Source organism: Trichoderma reesei, assembly GCF_000167675.1.
Source record: "Trichoderma reesei QM6a unplaced genomic scaffold TRIREscaffold_2, whole genome shotgun sequence".
Taxonomy (NCBI): Eukaryota; Fungi; Ascomycota; class Sordariomycetes; order Hypocreales; family Hypocreaceae; genus Trichoderma; species Trichoderma reesei.
In genome coordinates, this window is record NW_006711149.1 from 1,912,258 (window position 1) to 1,932,598 (window position 20,341).

General features: G+C 53.0%; 8 protein-coding genes across 8 annotated transcripts; 4 read left to right on the forward strand and 4 right to left on the reverse strand.

Moving 5' to 3' along the window:
- Positions 1-70: 70 nt before the first annotated feature.
- TRIREDRAFT_55052 (uncharacterized protein) lies at positions 71-1,902 on the reverse strand (the record flags this gene model as incomplete). Its single annotated transcript, XM_006962400.1, has 2 exons — positions 71-1,628; positions 1,694-1,902. 2 exons carry the CDS (start codon positions 1,900-1,902, stop codon positions 71-73), a joined length of 1,767 nt encoding a protein of 588 aa, XP_006962462.1.
- A 490-nt stretch (positions 1,903-2,392) lies between these two features.
- TRIREDRAFT_75079 (5-phospho-ribosyl-1-pyrophosphate synthetase) lies at positions 2,393-4,039 on the forward strand (the record flags this gene model as incomplete). Its single annotated transcript, XM_006962184.1, has 4 exons — positions 2,393-2,503; positions 2,606-2,753; positions 2,817-3,211; positions 3,296-4,039. 4 exons carry the CDS (start codon positions 2,393-2,395, stop codon positions 4,037-4,039), a joined length of 1,398 nt encoding a protein of 465 aa, XP_006962246.1.
- Positions 4,040-4,671: 632 nt separating this feature from the next.
- Positions 4,672-6,280, reverse strand: TRIREDRAFT_120288 (uncharacterized protein; the record flags this gene model as incomplete). The annotated part of the gene is made up of 6 exons (XM_006962401.1): positions 5,758-6,280; positions 5,434-5,606; positions 5,165-5,301; positions 5,009-5,064; positions 4,778-4,886; positions 4,672-4,707 (listed from the first exon to the last, which is right to left on the reverse strand). The coding sequence occupies exons 1-6, from the start codon at positions 6,069-6,071 to the stop codon at positions 4,672-4,674; spliced, it is 825 nt and encodes a 274-aa protein (XP_006962463.1). The 5' UTR covers positions 6,072-6,280.
- Positions 6,281-7,070: 790 nt separating this feature from the next.
- TRIREDRAFT_55634 (uncharacterized protein) lies at positions 7,071-9,042 on the reverse strand (the record flags this gene model as incomplete). The annotated part of the gene is made up of 5 exons (XM_006962402.1): positions 7,071-7,525; positions 7,586-8,021; positions 8,361-8,524; positions 8,589-8,884; positions 8,963-9,042. The coding sequence occupies 5 exons, from the start codon at positions 9,040-9,042 to the stop codon at positions 7,071-7,073; spliced, it is 1,431 nt and encodes a 476-aa protein (XP_006962464.1).
- Positions 9,043-10,580: 1,538 nt separating this feature from the next.
- TRIREDRAFT_55891 (uncharacterized protein) lies at positions 10,581-12,379 on the forward strand (the record flags this gene model as incomplete). The annotated part of the gene is made up of 4 exons (XM_006962185.1): positions 10,581-10,773; positions 10,839-11,002; positions 11,087-11,969; positions 12,024-12,379. 4 exons carry the CDS (start codon positions 10,581-10,583, stop codon positions 12,377-12,379), a joined length of 1,596 nt encoding a protein of 531 aa, XP_006962247.1.
- A 1,054-nt stretch (positions 12,380-13,433) lies between these two features.
- On the forward strand, positions 13,434-13,843 carry TRIREDRAFT_55126 (uncharacterized protein; the record flags this gene model as incomplete). Its single annotated transcript, XM_006962186.1, has 2 exons — positions 13,434-13,611; positions 13,662-13,843. Coding segments are annotated over 2 exons (360 nt in total), but the record flags the coding sequence as incomplete, so codon positions are not given.
- Positions 13,844-16,167: 2,324 nt separating this feature from the next.
- On the forward strand, positions 16,168-18,186 carry trre33435 (nucleoside diphosphatase; the record flags this gene model as incomplete). Its single annotated transcript, XM_006962187.1, has 1 exon — positions 16,168-18,186. A coding segment is annotated over one exon (2,019 nt), but the record flags the coding sequence as incomplete, so codon positions are not given.
- A 538-nt stretch (positions 18,187-18,724) lies between these two features.
- Positions 18,725-19,387, reverse strand: TRIREDRAFT_55421 (uncharacterized protein; the record flags this gene model as incomplete). The annotated part of the gene is made up of 2 exons (XM_006962403.1): positions 18,725-19,055; positions 19,089-19,387. 2 exons carry the CDS (start codon positions 19,385-19,387, stop codon positions 18,725-18,727), a joined length of 630 nt encoding a protein of 209 aa, XP_006962465.1.
- Between the last annotated feature and the right edge of the window lie 954 nt (positions 19,388-20,341).

Here is a 20,341-nt window from a genome sequence, read left to right on the forward strand (position 1 = left end):
TGTACTCTCTCTCTTTGTCTTACTCTACATGCGAGAATGCAAGGTATTGATCAATAGGCATATCTAGTAGTTATACATCTATGGAGAGGGCACTGAATATGTTGCCTCTGTTGCCATTCGTCTTGTTTGGCTTCTTGCTGGACTTTTTGGTGCTGCCATCTGAATCCCTTGCCTGTTTGCTGGACTTTTTCCCCTTAAGCGTTGCATGTGATTCCTCGGGGCCTGTAGATGACGGCTCCTCAAGTTCAATAAATTGTGACAGAATCGGCAATACCTGAAGCTCATTTGCCGCGGCCAAGAAGTCAGATAGCACACAAATATCCGGGAACTTGGTGAGAGGAGGCAGCTCTGACAAAAGCCTGCGGATCTGAATCAAGCAGAGGGCCAACTCGTCCGTGCTGGTATTTTGGGCCATTGTAGAGGCAAGGACTTGGCTCAGAATGCGAAGTGAATACATTGCGGCTTGAATGTGTGCGCAAAAGTGAATCGTATCCCACGGTATCTTGCCCCCCGCGGTAGTCGAAAGGCGGCCTTGTTGTTGGAGTGTGATCAAGGCGTGTGAGTTTTTGCCTTGCTGGTGGCATTCTATGATATCCAGGATAATGCACAACAGCGTCCAGTGATGGTTCGGTGGTATGTTGGTTTCTCTGACTCGTTCCATGAGGTCTAGTAGCTGAAGGGCCGCTTCATACGCCTCAGCACTAGATAGTAAGGGGATGTCACGCCCTTTTTGGTCGGTATTTTGTACTCTTCTGTACTCTTCGACGGACGAGGCGTGATTGCGGGCAAGATACCGGCTTGCGACCGTGTAAGCCAGTCTTCGGATATTGGCGCTTGCGTCCCAAGATGTACCCTTATTGGGATTCTCAATCAAAGAAGGAAGAAACATCTTGGCCTTATCTGTTGCCGGGGCCTCCCCAATTTGAAGAAGCAGCTCCGAGACCCGTGGATCAAGGGCGCTCAATGGGAGCAAGCCGCCGCCAAGCAGCCGAGGTATTGATGCCTCTTCGTGTGAGACGTACTGCTGGCGGAATAGGTCATAGCCCACGGCGTCTGATATGGGCCTTGAGCAAGCCTTTAATAGCATGGGAAGGGTTGCATGAGGAGAATTCAATCGCTCGTAGCCCAGTCGGCATGCCTCGAAAGACTTTGGCAGTCCCAGCTTTGTGTAGATGGCCCGAGGGGCATAGATTGTGCATGCTAGCTTTGAGCTGGCATTCTCGTGAATGTCTCGGAAGAAGGCGACTTTGCCACTGCCAAGTTCATGAGCAAGCAGATCGGAATCCCCTGTTAATATCGTGCCGCCATGCTTGACAACGTCTGAAGCGCAGTAGGCATCGGCTTCTCCTGGCATTACGAAGCATTTCTCCCGGTATCGAGAATTGCCCCGGATGGCGTCAATGACTGCGGGCACGACAAAGCTCGGATCCTGGGAGATCTTGTCTGCTGAATACCCAAGACGAGGCGGATCGTCACTTAGATCATCTGCGGGAACGACATGCCTGCGAGGACAGCCTACTGGATACGAGGAGTATAGTAAGCTGAGCCGTGAAGTTGTCTTTCTGACCCGTTCCATGCGGACGGGATGCTTTTCCCTTGGAAGGTAGCCATCAAAGTAGATGGCTCGGCTGATCGGGCATTAGCCATCTTCTTTTGCTTTATTATATGCTGTGTCTGGGGATGCACATCTCACATGGTTACTTGCTGATCCTCTAGACGATCCAGCCATTCAATGACGACTTGACTGAGGAGGCTGTAAGACGGTTGACTTGCCCCCTGAGTCCTGCAGAGATGAAGAACATGGTAGGCAAGTGCTGGGCCGTCAATGACCACGTCCTGATGCTGAAGAATCTCGTGGGAGGCATAGCTCTCCAGGGTGGTGATGAGGTGAGGGATGCCCATGCCGGCCGAGGTTCAGGAGGACAAGTTGGCGAAGGATTATAGTCTATGCTTGGAGATGGAACCATTGGAGGGAGACTGTCATGCATTTGCATCTTTGTGAGCGTCCATATTGTCAAAATAATTGCGCATTGAGAGCTTGCAGTTGTTTGCCGGCCTCCAGCATCATTCATTCACCAAGCTTGTATGCACGTATTTACTGATAACGGCTTGCGATAAATCGATTCCAATATGCCCCGCCAATGAAACGGCTCGCACTGTATGCTCTGCGGGAGGCTGCAAGGAATAGGCCATCTCAGACCAATCAGAACGGCTGCTATCCAATCCGCAGCACCCAACCCACCGTAACCTCACGTGCAGGGCGCACGGTTGCACTGTGCAAATGCCCCACGCCGAGAGAAACGGAAAAAAAGCTTCTCGTCTCACCCAACTTTTCTTCTTCCAAACCTCTTCTCTTCTCTTCCTTCCCTTCCCCCCTCAAGGGTTGGCCACAATGCGCAACACGCTCATTTTCGCTGGCAACTCGTGCCCAGCTCTCACCGGCCAGATATGTGAGAACCTGGGCATGACGCCTGCCAAAGCGGAGCTGACCCAATTCTCCAATGTGAGCTTCCTGTGATAGCTCTTGGTTGCTGTCCATCCATTCTTGAGCGTTTGCTTTGGCTGCCGGCGGCGACAGGGTTACTGACTGAACTCAACTCCCAAGGGCGAGACAAGTGTCAGGATCCTCACCAGCGTCCGAGAGAAGGATGTCTTCGTCGTCCAGTCGGGGAGCCCCCGCATCAACGACTCCATCATGGAGCTGCTCATCATGATCTCGGCGTGCAAGGGCGGCTCCGCCAACAAGGTCACAGGTTCGCTTCGTCCAGACTGAGACCGCTCTGCCCGCCGGAGTATGCTGACATCGTGTTGCACAGCGGTGCTCCCGTACTTCCCCTACAGCCGGCAGTCAAAGAAGAAGTCTCCGCGAGGCGCCATCACAGCCAGGATGCTTGCTAACCTGCTCGGTGTTGCCGGCGTTAAGCACGTCGTCACCGTCGACCTGCACGCATCCCAGATGCAGGGCTTCTTCCGATGCCCTGTCGACAATTTGCACGCTGAGCCCATCATCGCTAAGTGGATCAAGCGAAACGTGCCAAATTGGAAGGAGGCTGTCGTGGTGTCCAAAAACCCCGGTGGAACCAAGAGAGTCACGTCGCTGGCGGATGCGCTCAAGCTCAACTTTGGCTTGGTCACCACCGATAGAAGACGTGGGACCAACATGTCTGGAAGCATGATCATGAGCCATCTGGATGGCTTCGATCGTCGACCCGTGTTTGAGAACGCGGCGCAGAATGACGGCCAGCCGCAGAGCGATGCAGTCCCAGCGCGCGATGGGGCAAGGACGCCGGTCAAGACCACCAGAATTGTCACCGACTCGCAAGGTTCGCCTGTCCGGTCCGGCGATTTGTCGACAAGTGCGACGAATCCTGCTGAGTCCGCCCCAGAAGGTCAACCCGCACCTCGGCGGAAGAGCGCTGTTCACCTCGATTCGGACTATGACGATCGTCGTGCCCAGGAAGTCATTCATGGTCGACTCATCCAGGGCCACATCGTCGAGGACGACTTCCCGTCCCCGGGAAGGTCCACGGCAGGCAACAGCGTCCAGGGCGATGATCCCATGACCATGTCGCACGCTTCGTCCTTTTTCGCTCCCGATCGCCAGTCACTAGCTGGTGGCGGTAACAACGACAGCAGCGATGACGAGGAAGAAAAGGCTTTCGAAGACCCCAAGGCAGAGCACATGATCACACTGGTGGGAGACGTGCGAAACCGCACCGTCTTCATCGTCGACGACATGATTGACAAGCCGGGATCGTGGATTGCCGCGGCCGAAACCGTGGTGAAGAAGGGCCAGGCGAAGAAGGTGTACTGCATTGCTACCCACGGTGTCTTTGGCGGAGACTGCTTGGCGCAGCTGCAGGCGTGCGAGTGCATCGACACCATTGTTGTTACTAACAGCTTCCCCATCAGCGAGGAGCAGATCAGGAATACCCCCAAGCTGGTCATACTGGACCTGTCGTTTCTCCTTGCCGAAGCCATCCGCCGCAACCACTACGGCGAGTCCATCTCCCCTCTGTTTCAGCACATAGGAGATTGAAACTCCGGAGGAGAATGGTGAACTCGACGTGTAAGCTGAAGGCGACTCGCCGCCTCTTGTTCAGGACAACTGGAGGAGGGTCTCGCCGGGCAGTGTGTTTTCGGTCATTTCATTTTAGCGTGGCGTCTCTGGGATTGAGGGCAGGAGAAAGAAACGACAAATGTGTATGTGTGTCTTATTTGACGGAAAAAGGTCAGTCAATTGATGAATTCTCATGGGAGGTCCCTCGTCCGTCCCGCGTGAGTTGTCTCGCCCCGGTTCATCCCCCATCTCGTGTTTCCCAGACGAAACACCCCCAGCGGTGCTGTCCTTGTGGCAGCAAGAGTCCGATTCAACCCAGAATGGATTCTTAACGGAACGTTGGTAGATTGAATCTTTTCGATCTTAGAAGGCCCCTCATTCCTTTGCTGGCTTCGGCTGGTCGTGGATTAGGGGCAAGAGAAATTTTCGAACATGCCATGATGTGTATAGATGTTCCAGAAAGTTGTGGTTTTGTCCAGATTAATATACATTCAATGATATCCGGCTGTATGCCAAAACAACTGAATCTTTGTGTCTATTCGATGGTTGGGTTTTTTAACCCAGATGATGTGTCTAGATATTTTATATACTATATACTCTCCCCTTTCCGTTTAGTTCGGTCGGCGGTGCATGATGAGAGCAGACGCCTTTTTTGGCACGTCAAGTCAGCATCCGACATGAAGAGAATGAGCCATGTGAGTCCGAGGAGCCACTTACCTGGTGGTTGGGGTAGAGCAGAGTATCGGCAACGACGACATTCTCCCGCCTGGTGGCAGCAAAGACAATGACCTCGGCAACATCATCCGGCGTAAGAGGGTCGCAGCCACTGATTGGATCCATGATTTGTTAGTTCCACACAGGTGTTTCTACTCAAGATAAAGTGATGAGATAATCCTCCCTCAAGCCCCGTGAGGGAAGAGGAGCGGAAGGCGGGATTAGAGGTCTTACGCGTAGACGGCATCGGCCTTGGCCTTGTCGCCGTAAAAGCGGACGACGGAAAACTCCTACATGTGCGCAAGCGGTAAGTAAAGACACAAGATGGCGAAAGGGACATTGGTGTCTAGGGTTGTCATTGATAAGGTAGTTTATCTGGGGGAGGCTTACCGTTTGGACCTGGCCGGGGTCGACTTCGATGACCCTGATGCGAGTGGCGATGAGCTCCTTTCTCAGGCTCTCCGTAAAGCTTCGGACGGCGGCCTTGGTGGCGCAGTAGATTGAGCCTCCGGGGTATGGCTCTCGGCCTGTATAACACAGGGGTCAACACCATGTCACAAGGGGGAAGTAAGAGAGTGCAAGAAAACGTATATCGTGAGACATCTCACTACGAAAGACATGCAATGGTCATGAGCAAGAGAGGGGCAACTTGGGCATACCGGCAATGGATCCAATGTTGATAATGTCTCCCTGGCCGCCATCCGGTCGCTTCTGGAAAATGGGCAGGATGGCCTGCGTCATGTTGATGAGGCCGGTGACGTTTGTCGTGAACATGATGTTCATGTCCTCCTCGGCGATTTCAGGCGCCTTGGCCACGCCCTTGACCAATCCGCTGAACAAAGTAGAGAAGTCAGCATTTGAACAATCCTCAACCATCAAAGTGAACAGTCCGTGTCAAGCTCAGCTTCAATCATTCATAAAAGAGAGAAAAAAAAAAAAAAAAAACTTCATGAAGAGAGAACGAATACAAGGGAGAAACGTACGCATTGTTCACCAAGACATGAATATCCCTCCACTCCTCCGGCAACCCCCCCACGAAGCCGCGAATCTCCTCCGCCTTGCTCACGTCAAGCTGCACGGGCAGCACCTTGACGCCGTCCTTGGTCTCGTCTCGGATCTGCGCCGCCAGCTCCTCCAGGGACTCCTTTCGGCGCGCCGTGATGATGAGGCGCAGGTCGCCGCTCGGGTTGGTCCGCGCAAACTCGAGCGCCGTCGAGCGGCCGATGCCCGAGGAGGCGCCCGTGATGAGGATGGTCTTGCCGTGGAGGCGCTTTGCTGCTGCTGAGGCGGACGACATTTTGCGGGTAAAGGTCGTGGATGGATTGTTTCCAGGGGTAATAATGAGAGGAAGAAGACGGCGAGGATGAGTCAAGGAGGAGAGGAGGGTTCGTCGCTGGACGCTACTACTATATCGATAGGAGCACCAAATATAGCCGCCTTGAAGGATAGACGGACGGGCCACAGCTGAGCGGAAGAGATTGGTGGGGACTCTGCTTTGGATGAGAGGCATCAAAGTGGAAGATACTCTTCGATACAAGCCAGCCGACTTGTTCTGTGAAAGCGAAATGGAAAGGAAGAAAAGAGATGGAGGGAACAAGGTTGGAGTGCGAGATGAAGTAAAAAGTGGGTTTGCGGCAAGCAATTGCGAATTTTGGAGACAAATTGGAGATGCTAATCAGACATCAAACAGTCTACAGGGCACAGGTACTCGTCAAGTATCCGATATGAGGGCACTGATAGCGCGTACAGACGAGTCCAAGCAAGGCTCTAAGAGAAACTCAGTATCTTTCATCATGCTCTACCGGAATGACGACAATTGCACCGTCTCCGTCCTGTCAATTGCAGATGCCCGGTTCGATTCTCCCCCCCGCATCGGTTTTTGGTGATGATAACCGGCCGATGATTGACCCCGCGTTGCTTCGGCGTGGGGCAGAAACACATGGCGAAACGCATCTTGAGTGGCGGCATCACTTTTTGCCGTCTTCAACAGCGGGTGATCCCACGCTTGGCATTGGCGGATTATAATCCTCGTTTTCCGTCAAGACGATGCGACTGACGAGAATTGGTATTGCTATGAAGCAAAGCGATCATCTATACTAATATCACATCCGTAAGATGACTAGAAAAGAAAACATATGCAAGAGCAAATAGCAGCTGCTGTTCGTTGCTATCCCGCTTCTCCAAGAATGGCAGCTCAGAATCAAGCCAGACGCTCCGTTACTCATGTTTCCATCCACATGAACAACAAAGTCACGGTGGGCATGAGACTTGCATCCAAACAGATATGATACCCAATTCATTTGGCTGATTCCCCCTGGGCAACTCCTCCCTCAGCCACTCCGCCACCAGCAATAGTTTGCAGCGGAATCGGGAGCTCCGCGATTCTCGGCTCTTCGCCTTCTAGCGCCGCATTCTCACGCTGCTGCTGTTGTTGCTGCTGCTCCACGTCTCTTCGGCGCTCCCTTCGGCGCATCTGACAGGTGATAAAGGCAGTCGAAAGCACTGCCAGACAAGCCGCGACCGCTGCCGTCGTGATGCCCTTATGAAAAGCAGACACATATGCTCTCTTGACGGCTTCCAGGCTAGCTCCCCTGAGGTTTTGCACATCCCCCCTAACGGAAGCTAACTCTTCAGGGGGAACGAGCTCCGGGAGTCGGTTAATCACTTCAGTGTGTAGGAAGAGCGTAGATATCGATATGCCAAGGCTGCCCCCTAAGATTCTTGCCTGCGCAGTGATACCATGGGCAGATGCTAACAAAGCAAACATGTTAGCCGACCGTGCCAATGATACAAGAGAACCAGAGATGTTACCCTTTTGTCGTGTCGGAACATCAACGCTAATCACGTTGGTTGCTGCCGCAGTGAAGAGACCGAACCCGAACCCTGCGAAGGCTAGAAAGCCCAATGCTTTTGCATCGTCTTCGGATCCTTTTATCGTCGGGAGAAGGACAAAACCCAATGCCATCATCCATGTGCCGCAGCGCAAAGTTCCGGAAAGATAGTCTTTAGCAGAGTTGATCTTGCCGCTCACCATACTGCCAATAGCCACCGTTCCCAGCATTGGAAGCAGCATCAGCCCGGCAATGAGCGGGCTCTTCCCGCTCACAATCTGCATCCTGATGGGGAACGAAAATATCAGGAGCAGATGCGGGTAGCCCACGAGGAAAGTTGTCAGTGCGCTTCTTGCATAGCGTTGAATCCGAAAGAGTTGGATCGGAAACACAGGGACGATCCGGTGAGCAAACCACTTTTCAATGGCATATCCCCAAGCGACCACCCCTACCCAGCAAGCCAGGCCAGTGACCACCGGTGCAATGAATACCGCACGTCCCCAGATCGTTGGCTCAGATTCCCCTGCATTCTGGAAGGCAAACACGACGAGGACAGAAGCAGCGATGCCAAGCACGGTGCCGACAAAGTCGAACTGCCTCCAGGGTCGGGTTTGTGGACGTGGCATCTCCTCCTTGCTGGGCCAGCTCAATAAGAATAGTAGCAAAGAACCGACGCCAATTGGTCCACTGTCTCTTGCGTTAGCTGTCTCCATTCAGTGCATCACACGGGGGCTCTTGGGAGCTACAGACTTGACCCAGAAAATCCACCGCCAGCTCGTGTACTCGGTAAATAGTCCTCCTAAGACAGGCCCGAGTATGCCTGCACTCGCAATGACCACTCCGATAATGCTTCCTATATATTGACGCAGCTGAGGTGGACACTGCTGAGTCAATATAATCATTGACAAAGCATATAATCCTGCATACTCGTCGTAAGTGCTTCGCCACCATTGCCCGCAGAAGAGGACTTCATGTGCACATACCAGAACCTCCGACACCCTGAAAGGCCCGGCAGATGATGAGATGTTTTATTTGTCGAGCAAACCCACATGCGATGGAGAATGCCACAAAGAGGATGTAGGAACCCGCAAATGCGTTACGCTGCCCTATGATATCTGACAGAGTGCTGCATGAGACGGCGAAGCCAGTATAGCCGAGTGTGTATGCCAGGACAACCCAGTTGATCAGGCTATGTTCTTGAAACTCGACTCCGATGGTATAGAGACTGGTTGCGAGGATGGAAGAGTCAATTATAGACAGAAGCAGGCCTGCGCATACTCTTCAAGTCCAATCAGTTCGAGTCATCTTCTATAACAGTTTTTGCAGGGTCCTTTCCTAGACTGCTAGTGACACTCACCCGAAACATAGCACCCAAAACCGCCATACTGGAAGGATGTTGACATAGGCTCCAGGGCCTTGAAAATCATCCACCTCCATTGCTTCAATGGCCCGCTCGGTGACTGGTGGTTGTGAAGCATCTCGAGGCTCGACGGAGCTGGTACCGTCCGGGCGTGTCGAAAAGATCGCCATCGTTGGACATGGAGGGAGTTTCCTCAGTTCTTGATCGTGACCCGAGGCTCAAGTTATAGGGGTGTCGTGGATGCGAGATTCTTGTAGTGGTTTGTCGGCGGATCAAGGAACAGCCTGGATATCTCAACAAATGTTCCAGCCTTTGGCTCTGGATTCCGGATCTCTCTCGAACAATATCAAGATAGGCTCAGCACGAAGCTTGCAGTCTATAAATAACGAAAAAAAGAGAGGAAGTTTCTGCAGGGGAAGGAAATGTGCGAGCAGTGAATTGAAGTGAGCAGAAGAAGGAAGAGCGAGTGAGCAAACGGAGGTGAGCTGAAGTTGAGCAGTAACTGAGGCAGGTGGAAGCCCGCCAGATACAGCAGGCGCAACGACAGCCGTCTCCTACCTTGCCCTGACAAGCCAAGACTGCAAACAGACGGTCTGCAGGGAAACTCTCCCGATGCTCAGGAAGTAGCAATTCATTTGCAAACAAAGGCCTTCTTTGGCAAGTTTTGAACGGCAGTAAATCACGCCCATCTGCCACCAGCGGCTGCTGGGCAAAGGCGAAATCTGTGTGCCATGGCCACAGCATATGGAAGCACGAGATTCGAACGATGGAACGCCTGCCGGCCTATTATTGGAATGGTGCGAACAAAGAGTTTTTCAAGTCATTGAATGGCAAGACTGCCACTGATTGCACGCAGAAGGGGGTCCATGGTTTCATTCAGATGCAGAGAGCCGTGGTGGTCGTTGAAGTCCAGAGACGAAGCTGCAAGCTGTGTCTACCTAAGGTAGGCATACATGTTGAATCAGGTATAGAATTATAGTATCGGCATAATGATAGACTCATCTAGATAATCAAATGCATAGAAACTGATCAACCGTCGAGTCGGTAACGGGCTGCGTGAGAACCAGACGCAAATGCGGCCCACGACGCCCTCCCCCGAGGGTGTCATCAGAGGTTGTCATCAATGCAAGATCTTCCCGAAATGCACATGGCAGAATGGCTGTAGCACGAGGTTCCCCAACACGCGCCATTGATGAATTACCGACAACTCGAGCTCCACCATTACCTGATTGGGACTAACCAAGAGTTGGCACTCGGCATTAGCCTACAATAGCCAGTAAGGTAATGATTAGTACTAGTTGGAGCTTCAAGCAGTGCCCCTCGATAGCTCCATTAGTGCCCAAAACCCCCCGTATGATGAATAAGTAATATTCAACTGCATCAATCATCGCCAGCTCGTCCCTACAGAAGCTCTACTTGGCCCGGCATCTGTCATACTCACCACCACTTCAGCGTCTACATCACTCTCCGAGCCACACTCGCCCACTTGCACCACAGTATCATACACACGCAGCGTGCCTCCTTCAGCTTTTACCCCGCAACAGAGCAAAGAGCCCGAGCAACACCTTGTCAACCTCAACCAGAGACAGGCAGCTCAGGCAGCGCTAAGCACAGTATGACAGACATCCTGGCACAGCAAACACCTCTCTCACTCCTCGGCCCCTCAGACAAGGAAAAGAAGTATGACCGCCAGCTCAGGCTGTGGGCGGCCGAGGGCCAGGCTGCCTTGGAGTCGGCGAATATCCTACTCATCAACTCGGGTCCCGGCACAGCGGGCGTCGAGACTCTCAAGAACCTTGTCCTACCCGGTCTGCTGGCCCCCTGTCCAACCATTAGGGTCGAGTGCGAGTACTTACTCCTCTTATTCATCCAGGCATTGGCAAATTTACTATTGCCGACAGTGCGACTGTCCAGGATGAAGATCTAGGCGTCAACTTCTTTCTGGACGAATCATGCCTCGGCAAACCGAGAGCTCGGTGCTGCACGGAGCTCCTCCTTGAGCTCAACCCGGAGGTAGAAGGAGTCTGGACATCCAAAGTAACAGTACGTTGATCGCTCGATCTCAATCCCGTCATGCCTTGCATGGCTCATCCGGAGAATCTTAGCACTGATCTGTTCCAGGATCCCGCGAGCCTCCAGGAGCTGCTTGATTCACCGGAAGTATTCACCATGGTCATGTATAGCCTTCCTCTACATCCAGGCATGCTTGAAGCCATTGAGGCGTACGGTCGCCAGCATCGGACGCCACTCGTCGCGATTCACTCAGTGGGCTTCTACTCTTATTTCCGCATCACACTGCCCGGGACCTTTCCCATCGTCGACACTCATCCAGACGAGACTGCGACGACAGACCTAAGGCTCCTGGCCCCTTGGCCGGAGCTCTCTCAATTTGCGAGAGAAATGACCAAAGACATTGATAATCTGGATCACCATGACCATGGCCATATCCCCATGGTTGTGATTTTGCTTCACTATCTCGATATCTGGAAACAACAGCACGATGGCGCTTACCCACTATCCTATAGTGAGAAAACGGCATTCCGACAGATGGTGGCAGATGCCATGAGGCGAGACAACCCAGAAGGAGGGGAGGAAAACTTTGAAGAGGCCGTTGCTGCCGTTATGAAGCATGTCAATCTGCCACAAGTCCCATCATCGCTCACAGAGGTTTTTGAATACGATCACAAGGATGAACAACAAGCCAAGTCTAGTTTCTGGATCATTGCGGAAGCCATGAAGCAGTTTTATGCCGAGCACCAACGCCTGCCTGTCGCTGGTGGCCTGCCTGACATGAAGGCGGAATCTAGTGTCTACATCAAGCTGCAGAATATCTACAAAGACAAGGCTCGGCAAGATGCAAACGACGTCTTGGCCAGAGTCCGCAAACTTCCGGGAGGCGAAAACGTTGATCTGGTGGAGGTGGAGCTTTTTTGCAAAAATGCGCGGTTCATCAAGCTCATTAATACCAGGACAGAGACCCCCCTGAGTTTGGAGCAGATCATCGGTAGGCGGACCAGCTGATAAAACCATGCGTATGATTGCTAACGCGGACATTCAGAACGCGAGCTCAGCAACGACAATACGGCTGCTGTTGTCGGGCCGGAAATGCCATTCTCCCTGATCCCCATCTACCTGGCATTGAGCGTATTATCGCATAATCCGATGGCTTCAGCTGATGAGATTACAGCCGCGGTCTGTGCAATGGCGCCAGCTCTCAAGGGCAACGAGCGCCTGACGCAAGTGGCCCAGGAGCTGTCGCGAGCAGCTGGCGGGGAGTTGCACAATATCTCGGCCGTGACTGGAGGAATGGTGGCACAAGAGGTGATTAAGATCATTACGAAGCAATATGTCCCCATCGATAACACGTGTATATTCGACGGGGTCGAGAGCCGATGCCAAGTATTGCGGCTATAGCTTTTGCAACAAAGGAGAGAGAGACGGGGTCTGTTACTCGGGGGTGGTGAGGGGTCAATTGAGATAGAATGGCATATTCAAGGCATTGGGAATGGTATCAATACATAAGCAACGATCAAGTGAGATATTTGATTACCTTATGCATGGCTTTAGAGTACACCAAGCCCTTGCTCCAGACGTCCTGATGGAATAATAAGGTTGACCGTTCAATAACCCCTGATACGACCGCAAGAAGATTGCCAACAGGAAGGCAGTAATGTACCTCAGAAGAGCCTCCCTATCACTACCTTACCTTACCTAATATTGCGACCGAAAGAATATAACAGTAGGCAATCGAAGTAAGTGGAAGTTGACCGCTAAAAAAGGAAAGAAGAAGCCTCGTATGAATGGTAGGAAGGTGCAAGATTTACCATCAGCTTTGGATCGGATGGCTCCTGCCCTGGACACGCTTGACAGGGCAAGAAGAAGGTGCACTACCAAAAATTTGATCAGTCAGGCAGTTACAATGTCTTGGCAAGGGGTAGTCACCCGTATAGCTTCCCTTTATCGCAAGGCCTTAATGTCCGCTTGCGCAAGCGGTTTGTGAGAGATATATGCCATCGACTGGAGGCTTCATTGTCTGCGAGAGCCGGCCGAAGATAGTTGATACTGTTTCTTCCCGTCAGCGAAGATCCAAAATACGAAAAAAGATTACGCCCAGACTACATTCGAGGAGAGGCGACGGAAATCAGCCTCCCATGGAGAACACACTCACCTGCAACAACCTCAAATGCAGAAAGGAGCTCACCGATCGTGCGCTGGTGACGACTTGCAGGTTAGCCCCCCTCAAGCCATGGGAAACGCAGAGATATTGATCATTAACCACACCAGTCACATATTCTGCATCGAATGCGTCCAGCGACTCGGCCTCGTAGGACAAGATAACCAGAGACGCAACACTTGCCCTGTATGCAGTGCCCAGCTGGCCAAGGCAGAGGACATCGCCATCAACAATCTCAACCCCTCTGAAGAGTTCAAAACATGCGTGCTCAGCGGCCTGAGCCCCAACATCGTCATGGAGTGCGCAGGACGGGCCATTAGTTTCTGGGCGTACCAAACTACCCAGAACTTGCACTACCAGCAATACTTGTACAAAACGCTCTCGGAGAAGTACTCGGCACTGTGGGCTCGATGTGATCAGATAAACAGGGACTCGGATGCTAAAGTGAACAGTTTGTGCGAAAAATTGGAGAGTGAGCAGTCTCGATAATTTCCTTCCTTCAACTTGGGCTGATAGAGACAGGCATGACCGCTTCACGGGATGTATTGCAGCGAAAGAACGACGAGCTCGCAGAGGCCTTCAAGGACAAAAGTCGCAAGCTGTTCCAGACGCAAGAGCTTTACACAAAGGTCAAGAGAAAGGCCGAGTTGGGTCGGATCGAGCGAGCAGCGTCGGATGCTGTAGATAGCTCCCTTCGTTCAGTGCCCCCGCCCGGCATGAACAACCAAGAGGCACACCCCTTTCTTCCTCCGCAGTTCAATGACCAGAATGAACGGGTCTATCCTCTCGGTCATGGGTTGCGGTTTGATGCCACGGGGTTCATGCCAGGCCTGTCAGGGGCAAACCCCCAGCAGCATGCGCCCGAGGGTCAGTGGCCGAGGAAGAGGACCCCATCGCACGGTATGAGACCCCTATGTATAGCTGGATTGACGTATGTTGACCCAGTACTGTTCTAGGCCTCACGCCAGAAGCTCAGCCATTCCGCCAACCCCCTAATGATCGAGTACGGGTGGACATTCTTCATCCTACCATCCCCAGCAATACAGGGTTGGCCAGGGGTGACAGTCTGAGAGCATCGGGACTCAACTCTCCAAGCTTTCCTCCCCGACGTGATGCTTGGGTTGGCGTCGGCCTCTCCTCTGGCCTAAAGGTCGGCCAACCAACAGGCCAAACAGGACTGAACGGACCACTGCGAAATCTGTAGATCGGGATGCAGCTAACAGCCACATGGCAAGATATCTGGAGGTATGTCAGTCCCGGGGAGGGCAGATGGGATGGACGGGGTGTGGCTCGACACTTCTTCGGAGTGAATTGGGTTGAAACGTGAACAGCCGCCGAAGAAAGCGAGAAGCCGGTGTTTGAAATTTGTTGCTGAGCTTTCAGGTCAAAGCCAAGCCGAAATTTTGTGATTGAACAAACTCAACATCAAGAACACCACGACAGCGACTGACGAGGTTTTTTAAAGGCAAGATACGATGCAAATGTCGAATTCATTTGGGTGCTGGTCGAACCATCAATCGCACGCCAGAAATCTACACAAGCTCCTCATGGTAGCATGCAGGCAGACGCAGAACAAGATACGCACGCTCCAGACGAGGCAACCTTTGTCAAAACTACCGTATCCAAAGTACGGCGAATTATGAGAGATACGGCGTGTAGCCTCAAGTTCCGCAGACGTCAGAAGGGGGAGCCGGCCAACATCAAGGCCGATAATAAAGCAGCAAAGGAGGACACTGAAGCGGAGAGAGCACAGAAAGCAATGGAGGAGGCGATGGAGGAGATGAAGAAGACGCTGGCCATGTGGGACTGGGAAAGGATCAGGCGGGAGATGGACTGGGTGAAGCTGGGAACGCCGGAAGAGGCACTAAACTCGCATCCGCTGCCCTGGAGCAAAGAACAACCGTACGACAACGTGAGAGAGGTCGATGGAACGAGAAGCTTGTGATGCATCAATTTTGGCGGGGTTTATACGAGTTGGAGTTGTACAAGGACAGGAACAGGTTGGAGATGCAGAAGTGATGGAGCTAATACGGGCGGGTGGCTTCGTATTCTATCTTTAGCCGATGCGACGCTGATAAGGCTAGCAATCACATGTACTCGATACTCGACAACAGGCGGATAAAGAGCGTTGAAGCCGTCCAAAGGTGGGCTTGCTGGCCTGTCTGGAATTGAGAGCCCAGGTAGCCGAGACTTGCCTCGCCGCATTTGGACATGGCGCAACGGTCGCCAGTGGTGGCGCGGGTCCGGGCGGCAGCGTGAGACGTGCAGCGCCTCTCAGTGGCTGGACAAGCCGCAAAGTCCACGCAAGTCGTACTGTAGGTAATACTTTGAACCTTGAACATTCTTCCTTTCTTCCACATCACCCTCTTCCCATTTGCGCATTCTGCTTCGCATCGTGTCGCACCACGATTGCCGACTTGTCTCTCGTTCAGTCGCTTCAAACCTTGACCCTCGGATCACTCTCCCGTATCACAAGTCTGCCCCCAATTCGCTCGCTAGCCGTCCTGTTTCGATACCCCTGCCGCCCGCGAATCCTACGTCTCTTTATCGCCTGCCGAATAGTTGCGCCCCTTCGAGAAGCCTCCATTCCTCGACAACAACTTGTCCTGCCACTCGTTTTCCGGGCGCCAACCGACAGGCAGACGGACGGGCTCTCGCCAGTAGTTTGCTTTTCCCCGATTTTGATACTTGGCGACACTTCACCTCACTTAATACCTACCCGCCGTATCGACGACTGATCGGCAGCCACGCAAATCGATCGATCAATTGCGCTTTCTCGCCCTGGCTGGCGGCTGCGAGCCCGACAAAGTCTGTAGTGAATACAGACCCTGTTTGATTTGGTAGTCGCCGCGCGAGACGAGGATTGACTTGGTTTTTGCAATCTGCATGCGCTCATGGGTAAGATGCGACACTCCCCCAGATCGTTTCCCGAAGCTTGAAACCGAGCCATGGGAAAGGGAACAGAAGGATGGAATGAAAGCAGAGACAAAGACGCTGCCTTCCGCTGACATGGCGATGCCGCGCAGGTCAATACGGTGTGATTCTCGATGCCGGCTCTTCGGGCACCCGTGTGTACGTTTACAAATGGAAGGATCCTAGCAAGGCCCTGAAGGAAGCCTCTGTCGAGGATGCACACATACTGCCGAAGCTGAAGCTTCGCAAGAGCAAGAAGATACACCCTGGAGTGTCAACTTTTGCCGAGAATGTCGCCGCTGTCGGACATGATCACTTGAAAGCGCTCGTTGACACCGCGCTCGACGAGATACCGGAATCTCAAGTCGCCGAGACGCCCATCTTCCTCCTGGCAACCGCTGGCGTTCGATTCCTGCCGAAGCACCAACAGACTGCGCTGCTACAAGGGATCTGCACATACCTTAAAGCCACAACGCGATTCCTACTCCCGGACTGCGCGAGCCATATCCAGGTCATATCTGGCGAGACGGAGGGCCTGTACGGTTGGATCGCTGCCAATTACCTGCTCGGCGGCTTCGACAAACCCGATGAGCATGCGCATGGCAAAGGCCACCACACCTATGGCTTCCTAGACATGGGCGGTGCGTCAGCACAGATTGCCTTTGCACCAAACGCAACCGAGACGGAAAAGCATTCGAATGACCTCAAGCTGGTTCGACTACGCCGGCTGGACGGCTCTCCCCTCGAGTACAAGGTGTTTACGGCCACATGGCTTGGGTTCGGAGCCAACAAGGCGCGAGAACGATTCGTCGAAAGTTTGCAGGAGCAGTATGGTGGTGCGAAGGGCGACATTCCGGATCCCTGCCTACCAAAAGGCTTGCGGACGACAGTTACGGGCGAGCCCCTTGGCAACAAGCAGTCGTCAGATGTCGCGCTTGTTGGCACAGGCGCTTTCGAAGAATGTCTACGCAAAACGTATCCCTTGCTGGGCAAGGACGTGCCCTGCGAAGACGATCCGTGTCTACTCAACGGCCAGCATGTGCCCGCCATTGACTTTGATGTGAACCATTTCATCGGCGTCTCCGAATACTGGCATACGACACATGGCGTCTTTGGTCAGGAGAGCAAAGTCTACGACCTGATCGCCTACGAACAAGAGGTGAATGCATTTTGCAGCCAAGACTGGTCGGTTATTGAAAGCGGGCTTGACAAGAGGAAGAAGACAATGGAAGAGAAGGCAGAGAATGCTAGGGAGGCCTGCTTCAAGGCGTCATGGCTTATCAACGTGCTTTACGAGGGCATTGGCATTCCGCGGATCGGCCTAGGGGATATTGCCGGCACCCACCCAAACGTGACCAAGGGAGCTGGAGGAAAAGCCAAAGACAAGGGTTACCTGGACCCGTTCCAGCCCATTGATACGATTGGCGGCGTCGAGGTAAGCTGGACTCTGGGCAAGATGGTTCTCTACGCAGCCGGACAAATTCCTCCCAAAGGCTCAGAGCTGCCTGTTGGATTCGGAAGCAATACAGGATTGGAGATTCCCGCCGATTTCGAGTTTGCTGGATCCAAACCCTTGCTGCCTAGCCCTCACGACAACGATGACGACGATGACGACGACGACATCCTCATTAGTCGGTCTTCACCTCTTCGCGGTCTGCTGGTACTACTTTTGATTCTCCTCCTCATCGGCTATTTCGTGAAACGAACCGACTGGGGGCCTAGAGTTTTGGGCAAGTTCCGCCGTTTCCGTAAAGCCAGAAGCTCATCATTTGTGAGGAGGCTGTTTGGTAGGAACTCGAGTACTGCCTACGAACGGATATTGGAGGAAGGCGATGCGGCTGATTTCGAGCTCGGGGGTACGGAGTCTGACGAAACCGATGGCTCAGAGGGCGGCGAGACACCAAGGTCTGCCAGTGGCACTCGCCGGCCTGGCCTGGCCGTGACGCGAACGAGTCCCGAGCGCTTCGACGGGGTGCGGCCGCCATCGGTCATGGACAGGCACGGGCTCGTTGTGCGGACGGAGAGCTGCGAGCGGCTTGCCCCGAACCTTCAGATGCTGAACGCTGGCCGTCGCAGCAGGACGGGAAGCCCGACGCGGCTGAAGAAATCAATCATGATACCCCAGGAAAGCTAGCGGCAACAATCCATTGGGGGAAAGTCTTGAAAGGAAACGTTCATGATTGTATGATACACACGTCAAAGTCTCTGGGCTCCGTCGTCGGCTTCTTTGTACATCTTCACTTCTCTTAAAGTGTTTCTTTCCCCGCCAGATCGAGCACGGCAGGCCTTTTGGATATTGGGTAAATAGGGGTTTCCGGCGAAGCAATCATGGCTTTAAGCCGAGCTTTAGGAAGAGATAGTCCCTCTTCATCAAGCACCATAGTTAATGTTAATGAGTAGTACCTAGCTCTACGCACGCCTGAGGTATATACCCTTTTCTTCTTTCTGAGCCATAGACTTGATATTATTGTACCTCAGCGGTTTTTTCTTTTCTTTGCTTTCTTTCTCAAATACAGGTGAAATCAATCCCCTACGTGTACTAATTGACGGATGGATGAATGGATATGGAGCAGCAATTATTATTTGCTCTACGCTACAAATGCAGTGCGGGAAATCGATGTGGTGAAATGTAAAAGTGTAGATGTGGGAGGCGTTTTGTAACGGGATAATTCTCAGTCAGACTGCTTCTCGAGGAAACTCGGATCGGATCGGACTCGTGATTCGAACTTGCGCCACCACTCCTCAAAGGCCCGGAGAGGAACGACCTCGACGCCGCCGGGCCCCGCCGTCCCGCTGAAGCTGGCGAGGAAGTTGAATGCGTTTTGGATGATGCGCTGGGCAAGGACGACGGTGGGCACTGGTGATGATGATGAAGACTGAGAAGAAGTTGAGGAAGCTTGTTGTTGTTGTGTCGCTTTGTTGGCGGCGAGTTCTTGTAGGCGCGGGGCGACGGCGTCGGCGGGCTCGACGGAGATGCCAATCATGAGGCCGCCGTCACTGCTGCTGCTGTTGTGGCTACTGCTCGCATCTGGTGACGTCTCGGAGCCGGCGCCGGCGGCGACCTTGAACATGGCGCTCTCCTTGCCGGGGCCGATGGCGCCGAGGAAGCGGAAGTTGGGGGCGGGGCTGGCGGCGGCCTCGCGGGCGGTGGTGAGGTATATCGCGGCGGCGGAGTTGTCGGGGAGGGCGATGCCGGGGAGGAGGAAGACGACGATGTGGGAGAAGGGCTTGTTCGTGGGGAGGGCGTAGAGGAAGGATGTGGGGGATGGGGAGGAGGTTGGGGCTGTGATGAGGGGGTGGCCGGCGGGGACGATGCCGAAGAGGGGTGTTGACATTGTTTGATGTTGATGATGATGTTGTTGTTTTTGTTGTTGTTTGTTTGGGGTTGATTGGGGTTGAGAGAGGTTCGGGTTCGGGTTGTGTGGATGTGTGGTTGGTGTGGTTTTTTTTTGTGAGGCTTCTCGTGATGGTGCCTTGATGCTTGGTGACGTCGATGGATTGGTTGGTGGGTGTGGGAAGCTCGAGTCGGATTGACCTGAAGGGATCTGAGTTGGTGGGTGGGGTATTCTCTCCTCTGGTTCGTCTTTGTACTGGCCTTTAGGATTGGCGGCTTTGAAGAGGTTTGGCAGAAAGATGCAAAGTTCAGCGTCGTCGAAAATTATATGGACGATTTGACCTTGGATTGAGCATCAAGAATTGTGAAGCTCCAACAAAATGATCTGCAAGAATATGACGAACCCTTGTTGCCAGAAACAGTTAGTCGGAGGGACGAAGAAAAAAAAGGTAAGCTCCAGTGCTTTCTGGGGCAGGAACGTCGGGGTACACTTGTACTCCGCGACTGCCTCCCGGTCAAGGAGCAGCTAGATCCGGTCAACCCAACGAATTGAGTCGAGGCATTAATCCTCTTTTTCTTTTCTGTTTTTTTCTAAGCTTCACAAAAGACTGCATCAAATGATATAAACGACGGTTACTCAGAGGCGGATTTTCTTGTAGGCTTGGGTTTCTTCGGGCTTTTCTACTTCTGTGAGTACAACGCATCTGCTTCTTCGACTTTTGTTGGTTGTTGCCTGGGAGCCTCGTTATTCCGTTGCACACACGGATATGAAGAAGCACTGCCTGGTCCTTTCTGTTCCGCCTTGCGCCGGATGGTGTGATGGTTTGATCGCGTGATGGCTTTTCTAAAGGGCTTAGACCTCTGGGCGGTATGAGTAGATAGGTATAAACATCTACAGAGTTCACCCGATTTTTCAATCATTATGTGAGTGCTCAAGTGCGTGCAAAAGCGACTG